The 18,151-nt window shown below is 44.1% G+C and overlaps 1 protein-coding gene across 2 annotated transcripts; it reads right to left on the minus strand.

Moving 5' to 3' along the window:
* Positions 1–890: 890 nt before the first annotated feature.
* Positions 891–16,256, minus strand: ZC3HAV1L (ZC3HAV1 like). 2 transcript variants are annotated; one of them, XM_073009384.1, is made up of 5 exons: positions 14,933–16,256; positions 13,838–13,973; positions 8,392–8,650; positions 6,415–6,540; positions 891–2,555 (listed from the first exon to the last, which is right to left on the minus strand). In XM_073009384.1, the coding sequence occupies exons 1-5, from the start codon at positions 15,295–15,297 to the stop codon at positions 2,512–2,514; spliced, it is 930 nt and encodes a 309-aa protein (XP_072865485.1). In that variant the 5' UTR covers positions 15,298–16,256; the 3' UTR covers positions 891–2,511. The 2 variants fall into 2 exon arrangements, with proteins under 2 accessions (XP_072865485.1, XP_007981279.1); XM_007983088.3 differs by having other exon boundaries at positions 891–6,540.
* Positions 16,257–18,151: the final 1,895 nt, after the last annotated feature.

Below are 18,151 nucleotides of genomic sequence, written 5' to 3' on the forward strand. Positions count from 1 at the left end.
CCAAATGGCATAAAATTGTATATATAGCATACCTTCAATATTTAAGGATATATGCATAAAAAAGACTAAGAAAAGGCTGGGCCTGGTGGCTCACACCTGCAGCCCCAGCACTTTGGGAAGCCAGGACTCCACCTGGGAGGCAGGTGGATCGCTTGAGTCCAGGAGTTCAAGACCAGCCTGGGTAACATGACAAAACCATGTCTCCATTAAAAAATACAAAAAACTTAGCTGGGTGTGGTGTCACATGCATGTAGTCCCAGCTACTCAGGAGGCTGAAGTGAGAGGCTGAAGTAAGAGGATCACTTGAGCCCGGGAGGCAGAGGCTGCAGTGAGCTGTGACTATACCACTGCACTCCAGCCTGGGTGGAGAGAAACCCAAAAGGAGAGAAGAGGGGAGGGGAGGGGAGGGGAGGGGAGGGGAAAGGAAAGGAAGGGAAAAGGAAAGGAAGGGGAAAGGAAAGGAAAGGAAAGGAAAGGAAAGGAAAGGAAAGGAAAGGAAAGGAAAGGAAAGGGAGAGACAGAGAGAGAGGGAGAGAGGGAGAGAGGGAGAGAGGGAGGAAGGGAGGGAGGGAAAGAAAGAAAAGAAAAGAAAAGACAGTATTAAGAGTGATTATATAGTGGTATTATGAGGGGATTATTATGTCCTCCTTCATACATTCCTGTACTCTCCAAAATTTCCACAATGACATAGTCTTATATTTTCAAAAAATAATTTTGGAAAATATTCCTAATAAGAGAGAGAGAATTTCAAAAATACAATAATACATTATTTTTTAAATAAAAATGGCATTACAAATCAATTTACAAACACTCCAGACAGTACCTAGAATAAGATTTATACTTTGACCATATGCCAGTAAAAATAAAAAGGAAATTACTACATACACACATAAAATATAAATGAATTTTATTTATGAAAGTATAGATGTACAGCAAATAGGAAAGATAATACATTAAAAGAACATATACTATAACCAGGCAGAGTTTTATCTCAGGAATTTAAGGATGTTTTAGTATTACAAAAACCCTTATTTTAATCATATTAAGCAATTTAAGTGATAAAAATATGATTGTATCAAAAGACACCAATTCCTTTTATTAAGCTTTTAACTTTCAACAAACAAGAATAGAAGATGTTATTTCTGTTATCCTAACAAAGAACATTTGTTTAAAACCAACAATTAACTTCATATGTAATGAAGAAATATCAAAAAAATCATTACAATTTTATGAAACACAAAAATAAAATAGAAATACCTATGATTTTATATTTAGAAAAAGCAAATAGACCATCTAAAACTGTTAGAACAAAGACAATCACCAAAAGATACATATTTTAAAAGTTAATAGCTTTCTAATAATAGAGATTCCCATGTTGACAGCAACATAAATATAAAACAGCCAAGAAAGAATTAAGGTATATATAAAACCTAGACAAAAAGAACCAAGTAGAATGAAAAAAAAATCAAGAAACGTGATAATAATGGAGACTAAATCCCTCAGTGGAAAGAATTACTATCATATATGTAAGTCTGAAAGAGTTAACTTTAGATGTAGACAAGTCAAATTGAAGCACTAAAAAGATGTTGACCTTATAGAACACATTCCTTAGGGGGAAAAAAGATTTTTTAATATTGGAAAAAATATGGCTAGGCATAGTGGCTCATGCTTGTAATCCCAGCACATTAAGAGGCCAAGGCGGGAGGACTGCTTGAGCTTAGGAGTTCAAGACCAGCCTGGGCAACATAGTGAGACCTTGTCTCTAATAAAAACCTAAAAAAATTAGCTGAGTATGGTGGCATGCACCTATAGTCCCAGCTACTAGGGAAGCTGAGGCAAGAGGATGGCTTCAGCCCAAGATATCAAGGTTATAGAGAGCGATAATTGTGCCCTGCACTCCAGCCTGGGCAACAGAGCAAGACCCTGTCTCAAAAAAACACAGGAGAAGGAGGAAAAACAATGAAGACCAATATGCTACTGATTCACGTGGATTCAAATACAAAGTATAATCCATTATATGGCAAAAAAAAATATGTCTTCACTATTAAGTGTTACAATTACCAAGAATAAATAATATTTTGCTCACAGCTAGGGAGTAAAAACACACAGCATTGCAACATAAAGTAAGTGCTATGCTAGGCCTGTAAGAATGCTACAAGAGCCACCTCTTTTGGAGTCAAGAAAGGCCAACCTGGCATTCTGAAGAATCCAATTTTGCCAGGTTGTAAGGTAGGAAGAAGGAAGAAGGAATGACACTTATAAAAGAGGGAATATCAGGCTGGGTGCAGTGGCTCACGCCTATAACCCCAGCACTTTGGGAGGCCGAGGTGGGCAGATTACCTGAGGTCAGGAGTTTAAGACCAGCCTGATCAACATGGTGAAACCCCATCTCTACTAAAAATACAAAAATTAGCCAGGCATGCTGGTGCACACCTATAATCCCAGCTACTCGGGAGGCTGAGGCAGGAGAATCGATTGAACCTGGGAGACAGAGGTTGCAGTGAGCCGAGATCATGCCACTGCACTCCAGCCTGGGCGACACAGTGAGACTCCATCTCAAAGGAAAAAAAAAAAAAAAACAGGGAACATCATTTACAGAGAATCACAAGATGAAATAGCACATTCCAGAAATTCCAAGTAGGTCAAGTACATACAATGTTGGTCTGCATTTTAAAAACTCGACTAAAGTCAATATTCAATCAGAGAATGTCTCACAACAATCTGAATTTCTGGCTTCTTTTTAAAAAACTGGGCAATATGACAAAGTGGGCCCACATTCCCACATGGATACAAGAGGCAGGCATCCCTTTTAGATGGGACAGTTTGCCACAGCACTTCTCCCTTCTCCCATTTCTCTTGCATCCAGTTCACTTCATCCATTTAACTCACCTTTCTAGTCCCTGCAGGCGTCTGAATTTAGGAATACTACCCTACATGATGAGGACCAAGGAAGGTTTCAGCAGGAAAAAAGCCGTATGATTAGGTTTGCTTTCAAAACATCAGGCAGCCAGATGGAAGGCGGGAGAAGTGAAGAGTGGCAAGAAGAACAGTGAAATCGAAAAAGCCTATTCTATTAAAGATTAAAACAGGGCTACCATCACTGCAGTGGGAACAGGGCACCTTTTACCAAAAACTCCCGTAACACATGTCTTGAAAACCACGGAGTTTATGCATCTGTGGGATATATGCGGGAAGGTGATGAGGGTTTGAAACAAGGCAGTAAGTACGGGGTGGAAAGAAAGGGGCAGAGAAGGATAAATATTTGAAAGGCTTTTGAGGGGAAGAAACTCTCCAACACTGGGTAACCAATTTGACAAAGGGAACAAGGAGAAAGAAAAGTATAGGACAATTTACGGCTTTTTGCCTATGCCATTAGGTAGATAGTGGTGACATTCAAAAATAAGGAAATAAGGGCCGGGCGCGGTGGCTCAAGCCTGTAATCCCAGCACTTTGGGAGGCCGAGACGGGCGGATCACGAGGTCAAGAGATCGAGACCATCCTGGTTAACACGGTGAAACCCCGTCTCTACTAAAAAATACAAAAAACTAGCCGGGTGAGGTGGCGGGCACCTGTAGTCCCAGCTACTCGGGAGGCTGAGGCCGGAGAATGGCGTGAACCCGGGAGGCGGAGCTTGCAGTGAGCTGAGATCCGGCCACTGCACTCCAGCCTGGGCAACAGAGCTACACTCCGCCTCAAAAAAAAAAAAAAAAAAAAAAAAAGGAAATAAAAGGCGGAACAAGACTAGAGGGAAATTTATAATTCAACTTAGAATATGTTGAATTTGTAGAGTCTACAGACATGCGACTTTACATCAAAAACCCCGATAAATTACCAAAGAAAACTCTTCTCCAACTATAACGCAGTAACTTTCTAACAGCCGAATCATGAGTGAAAATCAGAGAAAGACAGGCACGGTTATATAAAATATTTTACAGAATGAATACCAACAGAATTAAGATTAAAGTAGACTATTAGAGAATTGAATAAAATACTACAACAAAGATGACAGAGGACCAATAACTTCACATATAAAAGCATAACGATAAGATATAAAAACAGAACATAAACAAGTAAAGGTCCACCAAGTCTCTCAATATAAAGGAAATGCATTTATACCCTACACGGTTTCCATTAAAGATTTAAGATAGCCCACTACAAAAATAGTGAATGATTAGTAAATAGTAATCAACTAGTAAAATGATAAGTGTAAATACTAGTAATAATTAAATGTAAAAATAATTTTTTTACTTATCACCGGAAGAAATCTGGACTAGAAAAAAAGAAACAAAATATGCAGAGCATAAGGGCTTTCAGAAATATTGCTGACAATGAAAGTAAAAAGGTCAACACAAGTGGGATGACTCTTACTATCGATTAGGAGAAAACACGGCCATTTCTCACTTTAAAAAGGACACTTTTGCTTTTCCCCCAATTGAAGAGATAGCATTTCATGATAAAAATTTCTCTACATTAATTTAGCTTTATGAAAACTTATTACATTGTCTCTGTTTCTCAAATGTTATGTTACTGCAGGGCAGTTGAATTTTAAAAAAACAACAACAATTTACACAGTGACATTTGGGGATAACTACAATAAACAGAACAAAAAATTTAATTTCATAAAGCTGCTTCTTGTGGTACCCCTTGATGAAGATAAACCACAAAATATTGAAATGTAACTCAATGAACATAGCTAGGTAGGTGGAGAGTAGGAAGGAAAGGAGAAAGGGGAAAGGGAATATGAAACGGGTGAGGTATACAGACTTCTGATGGTCCATCCTGAGCCACAGGAAGAATGGATCCAATTTAAAGGAATGGATAAACTGCCCATCCTTCAAACTATAGCAACTGGGCTTTAGTAAAAGTTCACTAAGAGATGAAGAGTAGAAACAGTCTCACGCTTGTAATCCCAGCACTTTGGGAGGCCGAGGCAGGCGGATCACCTGATGTCAGGAGTTCGAGACCAGCCTGACCAACAAGGTGAAACCTCGTCTCTACTAAAAATACATAACTAACTGGGCGTGGTGGCACATGCCTGTAATCCCAGCTACTTGGGAAGCTGAGGCAGGAAAATCGCTTGAACCCAGGAGGTGGAAGTTATGGTGAGCTGAGATTGCACCATTGCACTCCAACCTGGGCAACAAGAGTGAAACTGTCTCAAAAAAAAAAAAAAAAAAGAGTAGACAGAGTGAGGTAGAAGTCTCTGGAGAGAACCCAAAGGTTATATATTCTGTACTATTGGCTGAGGATGGACCTACAAAAATTGAGTATCATCCAAACACAGTATTGCTGAGGCCCTTTCATGAAAATTGTGAAGCCTCATTAAAGGCTGTCCCACATCAGCATAGATGAGGACCCCATTAATAAAAGGCCAAATGTAAAATGAAAAAATAAGGACAATCAGAAAGCAGATACCAGAAAACTATTCACTCATATATATATTTTTAAAAATGCAAATGACGGTATCCTTTACCATCTATAAGCTAAGCAAAAGTAAAAAATAGCTGGAAAAATTCAATATTCTGCAGATTTTAAGACAGGAGTTATATTCAAACTTTGTTAGAGGCTGAGTGCAGTGGCTCACGCCTGTAATCCTAGCACCCTGGGAGGCTGAGGCAGGCAGATTGCTTGAGCCCAGGAGTTCAATAATAGCCTGGACAATATGGCAAAATACCCTCTCTACAAAAAAAATACAAAAAACTAGCCAGTAGTGGTGCATACCTGTAGTCCCAGCTACTCAGGAGGCTGAGGTGGGAGGATCACCTGAGCTCAGGAAATCAAGGCTGCAGTGAGCTGAGATCACGTCAGTGCACTCCAGCCTGGACAACAGAGCAAGATCATCTCAAAAAAAAATTGTTAGAAAAAGGCAAGTAGTTAAATAAACTATGAGATATTAATGTATCTGTGCAAAAACATGATTATGTATGATGTGAACAAATATAGAAAGATGCTTATGAAACAATATTAAGTAAAAAAAAAAAAAGTGTGCAAAGTACTGTATGATTGCCACAATATAAACTGACAGAAAAACTATGGTAGACCACAAAAGTCAGTAGAGCTCCATCCACCCAGCCTGAGGAAAGCACCTAGGAACTGCAGGTAGAAGCTGCAATCTTCAGCACTTGCCCTGGACTGGCCCCATCTGCACTCAATTTTAGCCTCTTTGCCTGCTCAACATCCAACCCCATCCCCAACCACCCATGCCCAACTGTATTCTTCCAAAAGGACATTTTCTCCTTTTCCATCTTCTTTACTTCTCACAACACACTGTGAGGTAGATGTTATTATGACCATTACAAATCTATCATTAAATGAATGAATGGTGACAAATTAAAGCTAAACAGAAGGCTTGTTTTCAGATCTTCCAAGCTGGACAAGCTTCTTCTTAGTTCACTGACCCCCTTTAAGGTTTACCTGGGCAGGGCTTCTTAGCCGACTGAGCAGGGACAGAAGCCAGAGGACCGGCTTCCGCAGCTCCAGCCGCGTGCACTCCTTGCTTCTCAAGGCCTTGTGAATGCTCAGTAGAAGGCGATGAATTCTCTACAAAGAAGAAAGGGATAAGTTTTCCTATGATACCCCAAGTTTCATTTTATGTTGAAAGCAACAGCCCAGCTGCCCAGACATCAGACAAGACTCCCAACACCTGGATTTGGAGAGTTCATGTCTTCTGGATTTTAAAAAATTACGTGTGTGTTTGTGTATAAAAAATAGAGAGAGAGAGCGAGCAAGCGGAAAGTCATTATGTCACAGGAGAGACTCACCAAGCAAAACCAGATGAAGACAGTGACAGGCCCTAGACATAGCATAGGGTAGAAGGTACCTGCCAACCTGCCACCACTCACGGTTCCCTAAACAGCCCTGACACTGGTATATGCAGAGCCCTCCCTGCCTGCACTCACTACGTCTGACACTGACATCCCAACACATGAAAAGCTTAGCATGGTGAAAGTTTAGCAACTCCACTTTTGGTGATTTACTTTTCCCAACAGCAATTCTCCTAAGCCTACCACCCACTGATTTTCAGGTACCAGCAAATGTAACAGAATAAGTAACCGAATGCATTATAATTAAAATAACACCAAATCACACTTTGTAGACTTTAAAAAACTACTAAAGGCCAGGTGCAGTGGCTCACGCCTATAATTCCAACACTTTGGGAGGCCAGGGCTGGAGGACTGCTTGAGCCCAGGAGTTCAAAACCAGCCTGGTCAACACAGCAAAACCTTGTACCTACAAAAGAAAAATTAAAAAAAAAAAAAACAGCTGGACATGGTGGCATGTGCCTATAGTTCCAGCTACTAGGGAGGCTGAGCAGAAAGATCACTTGAGCCCAGGAGTTCCAGGCTGCAGTGAGTCATGATTGCACCACTGTACTCCAGCCTAGGCAACAGAGCAAGATTCTGTCTCCAAAAACAATAACAAAAATTACTGAAAGACTATGGGAATATATTTATAATGGGAATATGCAATATTCCTAGCAAGATGAGAAAATAAGTTGTATAAAGTAGAAATTTAAGATATTAAATTAGCATGTACTTTGAGCACAACTGGATTCGTGTTTGTATATAACAGAACTAAATGGCCTATAATAAAATTGTAACAAGTATAGTAGAGTGAGCAAAATCATATACAATTTGCATTTCCAGTTGCTATTTTCCAAATTGTTCTATAATGTCATCAAAATTACTTAAAAATTAACAAAGCCAAAAATTCTATTTATGAAAAGAAAGTCATCCCTACATTAATCTTACTTTTCCAGTCACTGGTCCATCTCCTTCCTCTTTTTCCTAATCATGTTGTTAAAACTGTTCTACTGGGCCAGGCGTGTGGCTCATGCCTATAATCCCAGCACTTTGGGAGGCCGAGGCAGGCAGATCATGAGGTCAAGAGATTGAGACCATCCTGGCCAACATGGTGAAACCCTGTCTCTACTAAAAACACAAAAATTAGCTGGGCGTGGTGGCACATGCCTGTAGTCCCAGCTACTCGGGAGGCTGAGGCAGGAGAATCACTTGAACCCAGGAGGCAGAGGTGCAGTGAGCCACGATCATGCCACTGCACTCCAGTCTGGGCGACAGACCAAGACTCCGTCTCAATAAAAAACCTGACATCCAATTTACCAATAAGCTACTGCTCAATCACTTGGGTAGATTCTAGTAGCTGGCAGTGACAGTGCTAAAGATAAACTCCATCCCTTTCCTCCTTTGGTTAGGATCACCATTCTACACAATAAAATGTTGCCTGTTCTAAATTTTCCCAAGAACAAAGCTGAAATTAACATAGGAACTGCTTTGCCCCCTGACTCACTTTCATGTCAGTGTTATTTCTTTACAGTGAAGCAGCCCAAAACTATATCTCTGATACTTCTCTGTCCTCCTTGGATTTTCCTACCTGTATTTTCAAGCATCTTGTGCAGCTTCATATGCTTGTAGGTGGAGATTATCTGAAAATTAACAACACTTGGAATATTCAGTCCTTGGTCCTGCAGCAGCTTCAAGGATGCAGCATGGATAAGCTGATGGGACCGTTTGCAGGTCTGGAGTTTGCACTCTCCCTTGACAAAGGATTTGCACACGTGAAACTTGTTGCATTTATCCTTCAGGTTGCAGTAGCCATAGAGGGCTTCCCCTTTGTTGTAGAGCAAACAGACCTGGTACAGAAATGAGGCAACACCTGAAATACTAGTTTTATTTTATTTATTTATTTATTTATTTATTTATTTATTTATTTAGGGAGATGGAGTCTCGCTCTGTCACCCAGGCTGGAGTGCAGTGGCACCATCTTGGCTCACTGCAACCTCCATCTCCTGGGTTCAAGCGATTCTCCTGCCTCAGCCTCCTGAGTAGCTGAGACCACAGGCGTTCACCACCACAGCCAGGTAATTTTTGTATTTTTAGTAGAGACAGGGTTTCACCATGTTGGCCAGGATGGTCTCCAACTCCTCACCTCAGGCAATCTGCCCGCCTCAACCTCCCACAGTGCTGGGATTACAGGTGTGAGCCACCACACCCAGCCTATATTAGTTTTCACTCCAAGCCAATAAACTATAGCTTCTCTAACTAAACTAAGACTAAATGACTCCTTCTGATCACCAGTGGCTGTTAAAGTCTTGGGGTGAAAGCCTGATGACAGCGCAGTGGTGCTAACCATACTCCAGCTGCTGTGGGTACTGGCTGCTCATGACTCACAGTTGCCCCTCTCTTACTTTACACTCTCAGCTGACCTGCCCTCTGCCCCCAAGGCCTATAGCCAATGAATGACTTAGACAAAGCTAAAAAAATGCTGAAGTGCCTCAAAGCTAGACTCGGTGTGATCTTTGTTCCACAGCTCCCCATGAATCAAGTCAAGGCCAGATCTAATGTGATTGTAGCTCTTCCTTCCTTAGACCCTGCTTCCCTCTCTCCCATACTGGGTTTTCCTGAAAAGCCCACCCTCAAAAAACATCACATGCACCTCGGTCTCTATCTCAGGCTCTGCTTCCAGGGAAAGCAATTTCAACGGGTGGCACAAAGATATAATTTATGATCCAGACAAGGGCATTTTTAGGGTGCAAGGGAGCACTATTAATAATCACCCTGGGACAACTCAGACAAACTGGGTCTATCCCAGACACACCAAGACCACACTGATGGGGAACTTTATAATGATGGGATCAGGCTGTTGACCCTGAAACCACACATCAGTCTTAGCCTCTCACACAAGGATGACATTATGTGCCTCCCGATGTGATGCAACAGGAAATAGAACTGTCCAGGTTTTACTATGAACGTCTGACATCCCCAGAAACCCCTCAGTCCCAGGCAAATGGGATGGTGAGTCACCCTAACAATGCTCCACATGTAAAAAAAAATCCTGCTATAAAATAAATCCTGGCCAGGCGTGGCGGATGACACCTGTAATCCCAGCACTTTGGGAGGCCAAGGCAGAAGGATCACCTGAGGTCAGGAATTCAAGACCAGCCTGGCCAACACGGTGAAACCCCAACTCTACTAAAAATACAAAAATTAGCCAGGCATGGTGGCACACACCTGTAATTCCACCTACTGAGGAGGCTGAGGCAGGAGAATCACATGAACTGGGGAGATGGAGGTTGCAGTGAGCCAAGACTGTGCCACTGCACTCCAGCCTGGGCGACAGAGTGAGACTCCGTTTCAAAAATAAATAAATAAATTAAATTAAGTAAAATAAATCCTAAACCTGGCCAAAATTTGAGGGATACAGGAACATGTTCAATAGTACTACAGGAATGTAATCAGTCAAATCTAAAATATGGGAAATCCTACAAGACACAGATGACCTGGTTTAAAACGAAATAGCATCCTATTTATAATTGTGATGCCAATTTTCTAAAATAAATTCATAACTTTAATACAATTCCTACCCTTCTCAAAGAATTCCTTTAAAATAGTTTTACGAATTTAAGTGATTCTAAAGCTTATCTGGAAAAGGAAACATGAATTGATTAAACAAGCAAACAAAATCAGCCAGGCACAGTGGCTCATGGCTATACTCCTAGCAGTTTGGGAGACCCAGGATGGCAAACTGCTTCAGCCAAGGAGTTCGAGACCAGCCTAGGCAACACAGCAAGAGCCTGTCTCTACAAAAAAATTTAAAAAGTCGGCGGGGCACACCGGCTCACGCCTGTAATTCTAACACTTTGGAAGGCCGAGGCAGGCAGATTGCCTGAACTCAGGAGTTTCAGACCAGTCTGGGCAACATGGCGAAACCCTGTCTCTACTAAAAACACAACAAATTAGCTAGGCATGGTGGCACATGTTTGTAGTCCCAGCTACTTGGGAGGCTGAGGCACGAGAATTGCTTGAACCTGGGAGGCGGAGGTTGCAGTGAGCTAAGATCACGCCACTGCACTCCAGTCTGGGTGACAGAGCAAGACTCTATCTACAAAACAAACAAAAACAAAACAAAACAAAAAAAAGTATCTGGAGGCCAGGCACTGTGGCTCACAACTGTTATCCCAGCACTTTGGGAGGCCGAGGTGGGCGGATCATTTGAGGTCAGGAGTTCAAGACCAGCCTGGCCAAAACGACAAACTCCATCTCTACTCAAAATACAAAAAATTAGCTGGGTATAGTGGTAAGCGCCTGCAATCCCAGCTACTCAGGGGGCTGTGGCAGGAGAATCGCTTGAACCAGGAAGTTGGAGATTGCAGTGAACCAGATCACACCACTACACTCCAGCCTGGGTTACAGAACAAGAGTCAGTCTCAAAAAAACAAAACAAAAAAAAGTAGCTGGGTGTGGTGATGAACACCTGTAGTCCCAGCTACTAGAGAGGCTGAAATGCAAGGATTGCTTGAGCCCAGGAGGTCGAGGTTGCAGTGAGCTATGACCAGCCTGGGCAACATGGCAAAACCCTGCCTCTGCACTCCAGCCGGGGCAACACAGCGAGACCATGTCTTAAAAAGAGTAAATAAATAAACTTTAAAAATGAAAGATAAACTACTTTAGTATGATAGTGGTTCAAGAATTGGAGATCATGAAAAATAGATCCTAGACCTACTCCAAATATTGGAACAGCCTGTTCCTTATAGATTTGTTAGAATTAAGGAGAATAGGGATATGTAAGTCAAAGGGAACAAAGTTTCAATTAGACAGGATGAATTTCTGGAAATCCACTGTACAGCATGGTGACTGTAGTTAATAATAACGTAATGACCGGGCACAGTGGCTCACGCCTGTAATCCCAGCACTCTGGGAGGCCGAGGCAGGCGGATCACAAGGTCAGGACATCAAGACCATCCTGAATAACATGGTGAAACCCCATCTCTACTAAAAAAAATACAAAAAATTAGCTGGGCATGGTGACGGGCGCCTGTAGTCCCAACTACTCAGGAGGCTGAGGCAGGAGAACAGCGTGAACCCGGGAGGCGGAGCTTGCAGTGAGTCGAGATTGCGCCACTGCACTCCAGCCTGGATGACAAAGTGAGACTCCATCTCAAAAAAAAAAAAAAGAAAAGAAAAGAAAAGAAATTTAGAAAAAAATAACATACTGTATACCTGAAAATTGCTGTCCTTACCACACCCAAAAAATAATAGCTATGTGAAGTAATGGTACGCCAATTAGCTTAATCATTGCAATCAATTCACAATGTAAATATATTAAAATATCACATTATACACCGTAAATATAAAATTTTTGTCAACTATACTTCAATACAGACAAAAATTTGATAGAATTCAACTGTAAAACTACATAAGCCTGGCCAGGCACAGTGGCTCACACCTGTAATCCCAGTACTTTGGGAGGCTAAGGCAGGGGGATCACTTGAGGTCAGGCATTTAAGACCAGCCTGGCCAACACGGTGAAATGCTGTCTCCACCAAAAAGTACAAAAATTAGCTGGGCATGGTGGCACATGCCTATAGTCCCAACTATTCAGGAGGCTGAGGTAGGAGAATCACTTGAACTCAGGAGGCAGAGGCAACAGTGAGCCAAGGTACTTCTGGCCTGTGTAACAGAGTAAGACCCTGACTCAAAAAAAAAAACAAAAAACAAAAAACTATGTAAGTCTGATGTTTTCTTGTGCAAGCCTTCTAATGCTTTGAGGTGTGTTTAATGCTTTTATTTTAAAAATTTTTATGAGACTATTTTGGCTTTCCATTTCTTCTTGAACCCATTTTGACGAGCTATATTTTTCTAGAAATTTGTCCATTAATGCACCAGCATGAAACTTATTTGTCTACTGTCTTTTTTATTGAGAGAGTGGTAAAAGCAATCATCAGGCATTTCATACAAGAGATATGAGGCACCATTCATGCCTCATGCGCTGTGTTCTTCCATGGTCCCTGCTGTCCACATGGTCACGTTTTGTACCATATGTCACCTACTTCCAGTCCCAGGTGATGGGAACAAGTGGAGGCAGGGGGGAGGCTCCTGTTGTTAGTGCAACCAACCCCTCAGCTGCTCACAAAACACTTAAGTAGTCTAATATGACAAGGTGAGGCTGGGCCCAGGATACACCCCAAAAAAGAGCACACCAAAAAAAATTCGATAGATTTGACAAAATAAAAATACTAAACTTCTATAAATCAAAAAGTACAAAATTAAAAGGCAAATAGCAGCAGCACCACACCTCCTCTCTGAGAGAGGAAGGACTGGACCCAGCCTCATAGCTGCAGCCACCCTCCTCACCCTTCCTGCCAATAACCTGCTTCAGCTACTGCTTGGATCTATTTCAGGCAACATGGTTGGCTGGAATGCATCTGGCTCAAAACCATGATGTACCAGACTTGGCTTCAGTGCTCGAAGAAATGAAACAGGTTACGCATGTCAGGAAGAAACCTCCTTGTTCCTGAGATCAACTCCAGGACTGCCCTCGGGGTACAGATTCTGCTGCCTTGAGAGCAGCCTCTGCCACCTGCACCAAAGGCTCCAGCTCCTACCTCTAGTCTTGTGGCTATCTTCCATTCTAGACTCTGAAATGCCTTAGAGTGAAAATCGGGCCACAATTATGAACTATCCTCTGTTTTCTCAACATCTTCCCTTCTTTCCATCCCTCTTCTGGCCAAGTGGAGGTGTCTATGACAGCATCACTGTGCTAGATTAGAAAATCTTACTTTTAATTGGTGGTCTTAATTGATGTTCCAATTTTCTCTTGGGATTTGTACTATGTTGTTTTTAAAACTTCTTTGTATATGGCTAAACCCAAACAAACATACTATTTTGCCATGATAGTAATTATAAAGGGTACCTTTAAAGCATGTGAAACAGAATCATGTTGCTTCAAAGCAATTAAAATATCTAAAGCCAAAAGAAAAGCAAATGGGGGAAAGTACTTGTAACGAATGTGACATGAGGGTGACTCCTTGGTGACTCACCTCTGGTAAAAGACAAGGGTCATTCTGCAAAAGCAGGATCCGAAGCTGGGCTTCATTGAGACCAAAAAGTCCATGGTTTTTCAGCACCTGCATGTTGACAGGTGTGTGGATATCATGGGAAAGGGTACAGGTAGACCTAAAATAACAAAGTCCTCGGTCAGATGTCCAGGTGAAGAAGGACCAGTCTGTCCAATTCATTGCCTTGAACAGCTTTCAATTTATTTAATACATGTGAAGTTGAATAATTTTCATGAAACCAGGGATAGCATGGCCTAATAAGCACTGATGGAAAATAAGAAAGTTGGGTTGAAGCAACTCCTCTCCCAGGGTCATTTGAATTTTCAGTAGGAACGCTTTGAAGCCAAGGGTCGCCCACCTGCACCTCGCCTGAGGATGCGCATCTGTTCTGTAGGCAACAGCTGCCCACCCCCACAGTCCACCAACGTTAAAAAGAAAGCGCCCCTATCCCCAGCACCGCTTTGGCGGTGTGTGTGGCTAGAGACAACCAAGGAAAATTCGGGGATCGGAAGCACAGCCTGGGGTCAGGAGGCAGCCCCGAACCCCAGCTCTGGCAGTCAGGAGCCACAGGGCCTCACCCAAGCCCTGCAGGCCTGTTTCCTGGGCTGAGACTGGCTCAGCGCTGTTAAACCTAGAGGGCGCAGACCCGCTTCTGCAAAAGTGTGTGGATATGGGGGAACGGGCGATTTCCGGATAAAGGGTCCAGGGATCTCACGGGATCCTCAGACGCCCCTTGCCCCCCACCTCCCGCCAAAGATCACCGGAGTAAGTGAACTCCAAAGTCCCAGTCCGGATTTGACCCGGCCGCGTCGCGCAGGATCCGGGGGGCGGGGGCAGCAACTTTTCTAGCGGGGGCGGTAGAGCCGTCTCCATGGAGAGGACCTTCGCGCCTTTCCGCCCAGCTGCTGGGAGCGCTGGGGAGGCCGCCCCGGGAAAGGCCTGCGGGAGGGGGTCGTCCAGCCCCGCGTCCCCGGCCCCGGCCGGGACGAAGCCCCGCTTCCCGTCGCTCCCGCTTCCAGCCGGACGGCCAGGCCCGCGGCCAGCGCCCACAGTCCCCGCCCGCCGTCGCCTTCTCACCAGCAGTCCCGGTTGGGGCACTTGCCCAGCATGTGCCGGCGGCAGAAGTGCAGCTGGTCGCAGGCCTGGCACTCGCCGCGCTGGTAGCGGGCGCAGAGGCGCACAGAGGACACGGCCACAACCCTCCAGGCGGAGGTGCCGCCACCGCCCACCGCGCCGGCCGCCGCCTCGGCCTCCGCGTCCCCGAGGCCCTCCTGGGTCTCCACCTCCTGCAGCAGGAAACGCTCGGGCCCGGCGCGCTGCAGCACGTCCCGGAGCCTGGCCTCCGACAGCTCCACGTGGCCGCGCAGGTCCCGCAGGAACATGCGGCCGCCGTGGGCGCACAGCACCTTGGTGAGAAAGGAGCACACCGTGGGCTCCGCCATGGTCGCTGGCGCGGCCCCTGTGCGCGCGGCGCCGAGAGAGAGTCGGGGCGGGCAGGCTCCTCCCAGTCACGTCCACGATTTCCAGCGAACATTCCGGGGATGGGCCTGGGCCTGGCGAGGGGTGGGCCTGCGGGAGGCCGGGCGAGGGGCAGCCCCGGCGCGTGGAAACAGTACGGGGCCTGCGGATCCCCTGGACGCGGACTCTGGCGGGGACAGCGTTGATGGAGCGTCTGCTCTGCCCGGGCGCCGTTCAGGGGGAGGCCTGGCCTTGAGGGGCTTGTGTAGTGGGAGTCACAAAGGACTCGCCAAGAAGTAAGACAACAAACAACTGGTAGTGCTAGGCAGGCCTTCGGAGAAGGTGAAATAGGTAAAAAGTGGTAGGTGGTGAGTGCCCGGGCTGCTTCTGGGGAGGTGGCCACTAGCCACATGTGGCTGCTGAGCACTTCTGGGATTTGTTGTTGTTGTTGTTGTATTTTTGTTTTTATTTTTATTTTTATTTTTGGAGACAAGGTCTCACTTTATCGCCCATGCTGGAGTGCAGTGGCGCTATCATAGTTTGTTGCAGCCTGGAACTCCTGGGCTCAAGCGATCCTCCCACCTCAGCCTCCTGAGTAGCTGGGACCAAAGGTTCACACCACTAATTTTTTTGGTTTTTGTTTTGTTTTGTGGAAACGGGGGTCTCCCCATGTTGCCCAGGCTGGTCTCGAACTCCTGAAGCGCTCCACCTGCCCCCGCCTCCCAGAGCACTGGAATTACAAGCGTGAGCCACCCCGCGGGACTGCTGAGCTTTATTGGAAAGTGGCTAGTCCAAATTGAGATGTGATGTAAGTGTGAAATACACACACTAGATTTTGAGGACTGAGAATGAAAAAAAGAATGTAAAATATCTCATTAACTTTATATGAATCACATGTTAAACTGATAATATTTTGGATATATTTGGATAAATAAAATATTACGACAACTTCATGTGTTGCTTCTACTTTCCTAATGTAGCTACGAGGAAATTTTAAATTGCAAATGTGAATTACCTTATTTTTGTTGAGCGCCATTCTAGACCTGCCTTAAGCATCCATGCTTTTTGTCCAACACCTTGCTTGTTTAATGAACATTTGTTGGGCCAACTACTAATGCAGTGACAGTACAAAGATGAATCAGACCATCAGAGAACTCAGCCAGCTTAGCTGCTGTTTTACAAGGTGCTTGTGAGGATTAAATGCATTAATGTCATGTGATGTAAAGAAGCTGGAGAGGAAGACAATTGGCCAGATGCCAGAAGACCTTCGCTGCCATGCTGTGAAATATGGACTCATATCCTGAGAACTTTGGGAAGTCACTAAAGGATTTTCATCCGGGAAGTGTGGATGTCTCCTGAATGCCACTCGAGGTGTGTCACTCAGCTCTGAGCTTTAATGTCTTCTCTTCAGCAAAACCTTTCCTGACCTCTCAAATCAAAAGTAGCTCCCCAGTCTGCATGGAACTTACCACTGATATTTTTCTTCTCTATTGTTTTATATATTTGGCTATAGAATTCAGGCTCATGAAAGCAGGAACCTTGTTTTGTTCATTGCTGTATCCCTACCACCTAAAATAGTACCTGGCCATATTGTAGGATAGGTGTTTTAGAAAAAACCCTGGCAGCAATGAGAAGAATGGATTTCTAGAAAAGCAAGACAAGGTGGGGAATAACAGAAAATAAACAGGATTTGAGGGACTACAACCCCAATATTATTTATGTTGAGTTTGCAGTGGACAACCCAAGGTAAGATGCTCAACAGGCAGGTGTATTCGGTATACAGGTCTAGACCTTGAGGGACATGAGAAGGGAAGGGATGTGGATTTGTGTTACATCAGAGTGTTAGGTAACTGAGAGTTGATAAGATTACCTGGCAAAAATGGAGAGTGTGAAAAAGCGGAGGTGGGGGGGAAAGAACCTTGGCAAATACCCGCATTAAATAAGCAAGTGGGGTAAGAGAAAAATAGGCAGTAGCCTGCGTCCCCTTGACACTCAGCATTTGTTCCTGAACTCGCTGCCTAAGCTTTTTCCAACAGAAGGAGCAAGCAGCCAGCAGGAAAGGCAGGCTACAATTACCAAGGAGCCAACACCTCCAGAAAGAGCCCTCATCCAGGGATGCTGGGGAATTGTTGGTTTGACGATGCACTCTCAACCCCAAAGTTGGCATGAGGATTATTTTAAACTAAAGACATTTAAGATTCAATAGAGGCAAAAAGAAGCCTTCTCGAAGCTTCCTTTATTTCAGTAAAAGCAGAAGCTTCTGAGAATGAGGCTGCCATTCATCCCCTCTCCAGGGGCTTATGGACATAAAATAGAAGACCATGTGCACCTGCATAAGCAAACATGATCACAAACTTCCTTATCTCCCTTCGTTCTTCCCACAGGAGTCTTTTTGCGCCCCCCCCCATTAATTTAGGTAAATAAATCATCATCTTTTGTGCACTGCCATATGCATATATATTTTTTCTCTTGTCAGTTAAATTTGCAGCCCCTCAGAACTGAACCTAAGAGGAAAAGTTTTTCCTCCCCAGCAATGGATCAAACAGCCCAACTCATTATTCCTCATGTGGAACCACTTGGAGGTGTACATTCCATGTGTCCCAGTGTTTCCTCAGTGGAACTGAACCCGGATTGCCCACAGCCACCCCTGCTCATTAGCACTCCCCATACAGTCTTCCTTCCTTTCCCTGCCCCACCTCCCCATTCCCCTGCCAGTGTTTCTTAGGATCTCCTCGCAAGTAAACTGCGTGCATTCAATCCTTGTCTGATTGCTCCTGAGGGAACATAGCCTAACATATAAACTGATAAAGAGAGGTTAGAGAAAAATGAGAGTCATTC

The sequence above is a fragment of the Chlorocebus sabaeus genome, chromosome 21, assembly GCF_047675955.1.
Source record: "Chlorocebus sabaeus isolate Y175 chromosome 21, mChlSab1.0.hap1, whole genome shotgun sequence".
NCBI lineage: Eukaryota > Metazoa > Chordata > Mammalia > Primates > Cercopithecidae > Chlorocebus > Chlorocebus sabaeus.

Bases quoted from the DNA above. Each gene is read 5' to 3' on its own strand.
- ZC3HAV1L (XM_073009384.1), bottom strand. From the start codon at position 15,297: ATGGCGGAGCCCACGGTGTGCTCCTTTCTCACCAAGGTGCTGTGCGCC. The intron at 13,974-14,932 runs GTGAGAAGGCGA...TTGTTATTTTAG, and splicing joins TGCCCCAACCGGGACTGCTG to GTCTACCTGTACCCTTTCCC. The intron at 6,541-8,391 runs GTAGGAAAATCC...TCTTCTTTGTAG, and splicing joins CAAGATGCTTGAAAATACAG to AGAATTCATCGCCTTCTACT.